Source organism: Sinocyclocheilus anshuiensis, unplaced genomic scaffold, assembly GCF_001515605.1.
Source record: "Sinocyclocheilus anshuiensis isolate Anshui unplaced genomic scaffold, SAMN03320099.WGS_v1.1 scaffold1576, whole genome shotgun sequence".
Classification (NCBI taxonomy): Eukaryota; Metazoa; Chordata; class Actinopteri; order Cypriniformes; family Cyprinidae; genus Sinocyclocheilus; species Sinocyclocheilus anshuiensis.
Window position 1 is genome coordinate 389,141 of NW_015557202.1, and position 7,579 is coordinate 396,719.

Consider the following 7,579-nt stretch of genomic DNA (forward strand, 5'->3'; position numbering starts at 1 on the left):
CCACACTCTCCCAGGACTCAGCAGTGTCAAGTTAAGACATGCATGCTTCCGCCTCGACCATCCCAACGAAGACAGAATAAACATGAAAGCCATCAAAGGCAGAGCACATAAAATAAAAGCTTATGGCTGGGACCCAGACTACTTGTGGGTTCCCACCTACGGAGTCGCTTTGAGAAAAAAAAAATGACAGAAGAACAAAACAAACAAGCAAATCAACAATTGTGAATCTTCTTAGATTTTGGCTTCTGTTCTCAGTAAGATGTTTAAAAAGAGATGCAAAATATGTATTTTTAAGCAAATTTTGGAGTACTGCATTAAAACCTTGATAAATATAAAATTGACATTTATTTATAAATATTTTGTTTTGTTAGAAGACTATGACAGAAGCACATTTATCAAAGTATTAAATTTATTTATCAAATAAATTAAAAATAAAATTGTGGCTCAACAAATTAGTTCATGTTAATTTCATTATCTAAGGGCGCATAATCAAGACAAAAAGCATCAAATATTACATGTCCGTCAGTTTCACACTGTTTTAATGACACGATTCAAATGCAAAATGCCTAAAACAACAAGAAGAACTAAAGTGAATTAGAAGAAAGGCGTCTGACTGAAATGGCCCGTTGTAGACCATGTGCTAACAAATGGCTACTAATTAGCCAAGTGTATGATAGGAACATTGAAAGCCAAATCACTTCCTCTTCCATTATCTAAATGCAAATGCCTTATTGACACCCTGATTACAGCTCATTAGACATGCTTATTACTTACATATATGCCTACTGATATAGCTGCATCTACTTGGGAACGAAAAGCTACAGAGGTCATGGCTTGCTGGGACTCTACTAATTGGTTATGTTACTGCTCTTTTCCCACAGGCAGAAGAACCTCCTCCTGCAACCCAATCATTCTGCTTATGCTGGAAGAAATTCAATGATTTGCGTAATGTGCAAACCTTTGCCAAGTAGAGAGGTCACTCCATGCCAAATCTAACAGAGGGTCTATATCATTGTCTAAAACAGTTATTCTGAACCCAGAGTATGTATCTTGTATGATCTTCTTAGGTAAGGTTTCTCCATGACGGCCCCAAGAACTGCAGAACAGTAAAGCTTGAGCTGTATTTAAGAGGTAATGATTCTTGCTAAACGACATCCAGTATATGATAACAATACAACACAACAAAAAGTTGAACCATGACTATTAGAAACATGCAGATTTATTATTGCCTAAAGCTATGAAATAGCATCATTTCATAATGCATTTCACCAGCAGGACTGAGTGATCACTATTATTAGTATAATGCAGAAAACTACAATTGCCAGATGTTTCACATCTGAGCAGATCGAAAAAGTGGACAGATCATTATGACCTTAGAAGTAACTAGCCCAATAGTTTCTGATTTACTAGCAATTATTTATTGGATACTATTATTTATTTATGAGACACTAGCATGTATTGTCTCTCTACAACTGCCTTTGCTTACAGTTTACGATAAAGCCTCATTTGTTAACATTAATGCATTAAATACAATGCATTAAATGATCTAATAATGAGCTATGTATTTTTACAGCATTTATTAAATCTTGATTAAAAAAATTAGTACATTTTGAAATGAACATTTAATAAATGCTGTAGAACTATTGTTCATGTTAGCTTATGTTAATAAGATATTATTGTAAAGTGTTACCTTTTTTACTTGACGTACTATTGACTAGTCAGAATGGCTATTTAATAGTTTATTACTACTTTCTAGTAAGATTAATACTATAAGTAAGATTAATAACACACTACTGACTAATAAATTAGTACTCATTTCTAATAAATCTAACAAATGGAATAGATACTAGCAACTATCCAAAAGGTAACTACGAAATAAATAGTGAACAGTAACAAGCATGATTATTAACTGCAATGAATAGTAACAAGTAATGGTGGAATTGGTGCCTACAGCTATTAGAACACATAAGGTTACTAGTCAGAAGTGAATAGTTAATATCTGAAACACAGATCTCTTTAGACTTCAATACAAAATGCAATATGTTACTAGTAACAATTAAATAGTTACTTGTCACTATCAATAGTGACAATTAGCAAAGGAATAAGTTATAGTATGCAACGAATACATATTGGTGGCTACATTTAGTGACTAACTAAATGTAATGCTAACTTTAACTTTAAATAACACATGCTAAATCGACTTGTCATAACACTAGAACAACTTTTCTTCATAGCGCAGGAAAACAAACAACATTTTAGCGACTCTGAAACACAATTGGACGAGAATACAAGAGAAAGCTGCTTACCCAGGTGAAGGGTCAGGTTGATGGAGTTCGGGTACTGGATGCCCGCTAACATTGTCTGACTTTGCCACCAGGTGGTATCCGGTTGGGTGTTGTAATCGGTGAGAAAATCAGCGCCGTGGTGGTTTCTGGGGTCTCCGCCATCGCAGATGTGGCATGATTTAGTGACTCCCGTTACCCCGGTCTGTACACAGTATTCTTCAGGCGGCGAGCCGCAAGTGTTGGTGGCCACTACGGTTACATTGAAAGCGGCGTTAACAAACTCTGGCATGCAGCGCTGAGGCCGACCGGACTCGTCTATACATTCATCCATCGCTCCATGACTGCACGCTGCCCACAAAGTCCATAATAACAAACAGCTAAAAAACGACATTGTGTCCTTTTGTTTACGCGACCTCGAGTAGCTACCGTCACTGACTTGATCCCTTAAATTCTTGCAGTCTTTAAAAAGTTTGCGGTAACTCGCCAGCTACCGAGTTTGTGGGTTTATAAATAAACTCATGCGGAAAATGGTGGTAATCGCTTCACCTACAAAAAGCGATAGTTGTCGCTTAATCTCCTCGCGACTTCTCTCTTGCAAACCTTCACTTTATTAGTGTTTTTTAACCACCGCCATATGAAAAAAAAAAAAAAAACTTTTGGAGAAAAGGAACTATATCCGACTACACCCTGGCAGCTAGTGCGCAAGTCAAAGTAGCCTACTTCCCCAAAAAAATCCCTACGTCTACTTCCGCCTGAAGAATGCTTTGATGGACCGCCGACCCGCTAAACAAGGCAAATCCAAATGGACTGGGCGGCATGGGCGTGGCTTTGCACTTTTCCAATTGGTCGGTTTCCCAGACAACTCCAGGAGGGGGTGGGGACAGAATTCCATACCTCTCAGATTCTCAACGTAGCGAACACTAACTATCCGTAAATAGGTAAACAAATATATGTGTTAAACCAAGGCTTGATTCGTAATCAGAAAATCCCAGAAATAAATCTCTCCTTCAAATAAGCGGTCCATATGCAGGCAGGCAGTTAAGTACTTAAAGCTGTATTCATTTAAACACTTTTCTGTGTTTTCTACCTTTATCTTGTGGTACTGTCAAAGAGACACTTTCTGGATGAATCCCCCCCCGTGCTATGAATAACTAGCTGTTGCTTGCTGTGAGCAGTGGGGTCAAAGAGCAAGGTTATATATACTTACTCTACCAGGCAAGGGTGTATCCGAAAACTTTAAATAGCTGAGATTTCAATTTTGTGGGCTGTTTATTAATATTTTACCAGCATTGTTGCTAAGATGTATAGAGAAGCATATTAAAGTTCCTCCCACACTCGTTCTAGCCATTTTAATATAAATCCTTCAGACTCCTATTTTCAGGTATGCTTATTTTAAGAGTTTCTGTGTGTTATATCTTACCTCAACATCAACTTTTCATTTTTTATGCAGCTAGCATATTCAAGGGTTTCACAGAGCTAACTAACAACTAGCTTATTTTTTTAAATTCAATGTTTGTTATATATTACCTCAAAATTAACTTAACTTAACTCAAAATAAATAAATACAAATAATAATAATATGCAAAAGATTTTTAATGCAAATAAGCATAGATCCTAATCACTATAGGCAAATTCAAAGGATTTACAGAAATAACTAACTAAACAGTAATAAAATAAAATAAATGAGTAACAGTTAGTAATAGTAACAGAAATAAATACATTAACAAATAGAAATAGTAATAAAAATAACATAGTTCTGGCTATTTTGGCAATTTATGGTTTTATTCATTTTTTCCCCCAATTCATATCATACTGAACTGTCCTTTCTTTTTGCATTGGATATTCACAAATAAAGTTTGCTCCATGGATTGATTGGAAAGTGAGAGCTGGTGTACTGAATTATCTAAAAAGGTATGTGTGCCATCATTGATAAGACCTATAGCAGATACTGTATCTGATAATCTACATGAGCCCAGTGAGTGTTTCAGATTGGCAGTGAGCAGAAAGACCATCATCAGATCCAGTCTTCAGACACATTCCTTTAGATAATGCTATTACGATTGAATCAAATGGTGATCAAAGAACAAAACGTTGGTGTTTATCAAGACAATCAATCAGTGGAGATTAATTGGTTTAATTTCTCTAGAATTAACTCCGTTGGAAAGAAATGTTTAAATGTCCCTCATAAAATGCTAAAATATTTAAATAGCTAAAAAGCAAAGATATGCTTATATATATTTTGAGCTAAGAATCTTGACGTCTATCAGTACTATAAAACCTTCAGTGGTGGACGAAGTACACAAATCAAGTACTTGAGTAAAAGTAGAGATACGTATAATAAAATATTACTCCAGTAAAAGTAAAAGTACTCCTTTTTCAATTTTACTCGAGTGAAAGTACAAAAGGTCTTCACACACAGACGAAACTTACTAGAGAAGTGTGACATAATATACGGTGGGTCGCGAGGACTGGAATTGAGAACCACTGATGTAAAGCAGCACAACTGTTTTCAACTTTGATGATAATAAGAAATGTTTCTTGAGCACCAAATCAACATATTAGAATGATTTCTGAAGAATCATGTGACACTGAAAACTGGAGTAATGGCTGCTGAAAATTCAGTTTTGCATCACAGGAACAAGTTACATTATAAAAATACAAAACATTGATTTCTATTTGTAATTCATTCATGTGACTTTTGATAAGTTTGAATGCGTCCTTGGTGAATAAAAGTATTAATTTCTTTCAAAAAACATTGAAAAATCTTTCTGACCCCAGACTTTTGACTGGTAGTGTATATCTGCTAAAAGTTATTTTTTTGTTGACTTCTAGGAAAACGCAAGTATAATTTTGTCTTTTGTGATTATAGATACGAACTCGAGCCATTTCTGCCAAAGGAATGACTCTTGTCAGTCCTCTTCAGCTTATTCTGTTCGGCTCAAAGAAGATCACCTCCAATGGAGAAGTTGTTGAGCTTGATGACTGGTATGTGTTTCATTAAGTTGAACCATAAACAACAACAAATAAGTGCTCCAGAATTCTTGAGTCAGGAATCCTGGGAGCAAGCCAAATATTTGCAAGGAAGTCAACAAGAGAAGTTTTCCAGCGATAATCACGAATATTCCTTCCTTCTGCAGGATCAAATTGAAGATTCCCCATGATGTAGCCGGTGGTGTAGCGGCCCTGAGGGCAGTGATGGAAGCCCTGGTGGTGGAGATGACCAAAGACCCAGAATACATCAGAAATTTGGATCCCACCAATGAGCGCTTGCTGAACGTCATTCGGCTTGTCTAGACCCTCATCAGCGGGCATCAACCTCATGGCCTCCAACCCACGGTGAGATCATTGAACCCATATATTTAATTGGCTTATTTAGGATGAAGCTTTCTTAATGAACTCTCTTGAAATTGAGATGTTAATTGTATTGTTTTAACACCTCTTATCTTTTTTTTTTTATTTTAACAGCTTTGGAGATGGTCCTCGTCCACCCAAGATGGCACGTACTGACTTTGGAGGGGGCGGAGAGTTCAGGGGCCGTGGAGGAGGATACAGAGGTGGTGGTGGTGGTGGATCCTGGTCTGGTGGAGGATATAGAGGCGGTGGAGGATACCAGGGTGGTGGAGGGTCTGGAGGGTATTGTGGAGGTGGGGGTGGATACAGGGGGTCTAGTGGATACAGAGGATCTAATGGGGGTGGAGGTGGAGAAGGAGGATATGGAGGGAGGGGATTCAGAGGTGGCTGGGGGGCAAACGGGTGGTTATTAAATCCAAACATCTGAACAAGGATATCTTTCGGAAGGTATAAAATTATGTTTTGAGTTTTGTTGTTGCTTTTTGTTAATATTCAGTCTTTTCTCGTTTTTTTTTTTTTTTTTTTTTAAAGCAGGAAAAAGTTGAAACCATGACTGCCATACTGTCATCTAATAACAGTTATTAAAATAACTATTTGTAACCAATGATGTTTAATCATTTTTTATGAAAAAGTTGAAACCATGACTGCCATACTGTCATCTAATAACAGTTATTAAAATAACTATTTGTAACCAATGATGTTTAATCATTTTTTAATAGATGGCAAATACATGTTGTGTTGTATTATAATAAAATAATTTATTTTGTATCATTTTGAATCCTTTCTTTATAATATTTAAAATATATGGGTCTTCTTGATCTCTCTCATGCCCTCTAAGAATTGAGTTCACTGACAATCATACCATAAAGTTACTGGTGGGAATCAAAATCTCAGTTTCCAGATGTGTGGTTGTGCAGCAATGTGTAACTCCAGCCAAGTTTTTTCTATTCAGATTGAGCAACATTTTGTTCCCTAAAACAAACAACTCCGTATAGAAGTATTCATTTTGAGAAAATAATGTGTGAAATATAACAATAACATGTTTGTATTTAATAATAATATTGGATTGCTGACTGATAAATGCATGAATATTGTACTTTAATATTTACATTTCAGTTTTTCAGAATCCAGTGTCTGTCCAGAGACCACAAAATACAGTGACATTTTTGCAGCTGGAAAAGTATGGCTATGAAACTGTGTACACACAAGAGTGTTGGAACACTGAGTGAAAAGTATAAAGCAAATTTATCCTTTTTTTTAATTTTAACGTTTAATTTTAATTTGTACGTTCCGTTTCGGAACATGTGTGATATAGTGATATCTGAGCAACCGTAAATTATTATTTTGGCTACCAAATATCTTTGATTAACAAAAAATCCATGGCTCAGCTAAACATTTTCAAATGAAACCACAAATTAATATGTATAATTAAATATTAGCAAGGTTTAAGCCTTTAGATTTACATTTAGTTTTATGTAATTGTAGTGTTTGGTGCGTAAAATTAAAATGCTGGCAAAATATTTTATTTATAATATAAGATATATATTATTTAAATAAACTATTCCTATAAATTATTTAAATAACTGCCACATATCTAATGTTTATCGGGTTTCTTTGGCTTGCGGCAGAGGCGTTTGCTAATTATTACCGATAGAGGGCGCTTTAAATCCGAAGTAGAGTATATTTATAAATGATTGGAGAGCCTGTGGATGTTACCATCAATGATATTACCATAAAAAAGTATTTAATTGCTTATTGATTTTTAATTAAACCCTAACTGACTAACCTAAACTGCAAATATAATTGTTTCAATATTGCAAATACAACCACAAATTATGTACACTTATACTCATATACTTATACTTACACACTTATAACTCCTAACATTTTTTACAAATTACTCATCTGATTTACTCAAAAAAGCTAATTTTGCACCACAGCAA

General features: G+C 35.4%; 2 protein-coding genes across 2 annotated transcripts in view; one reads left to right on the forward strand and one right to left on the reverse strand.

Annotated features, from left to right (window-relative positions):
- Positions 1–3,030, reverse strand: part of LOC107678923 (laminin subunit gamma-1-like) — a 62,665-nt gene extending 59,635 nt beyond the window's left edge. The window contains exon 1 of the mRNA XM_016474323.1: positions 2,307–3,030. Within this exon, the coding sequence (XP_016329809.1) occupies positions 2,307–2,676 (370 nt within the window). The 5' untranslated portion in view covers positions 2,677–3,030. The remainder of the gene's footprint in view (positions 1–2,306) is intronic.
- A 2,109-nt stretch (positions 3,031–5,139) lies between these two features.
- LOC107678915 (glycine-rich cell wall structural protein-like) lies at positions 5,140–6,063 on the forward strand. The gene is made up of 3 exons (XM_016474318.1): positions 5,140–5,270; positions 5,423–5,621; positions 5,751–6,063. The coding sequence occupies exons 2-3, from the start codon at positions 5,605–5,607 to the stop codon at positions 6,061–6,063; spliced, it is 330 nt and encodes a 109-aa protein (XP_016329804.1). The 5' UTR covers positions 5,140–5,270; positions 5,423–5,604.
- The last annotated feature ends 1,516 nt before the right edge of the window (positions 6,064–7,579 follow it).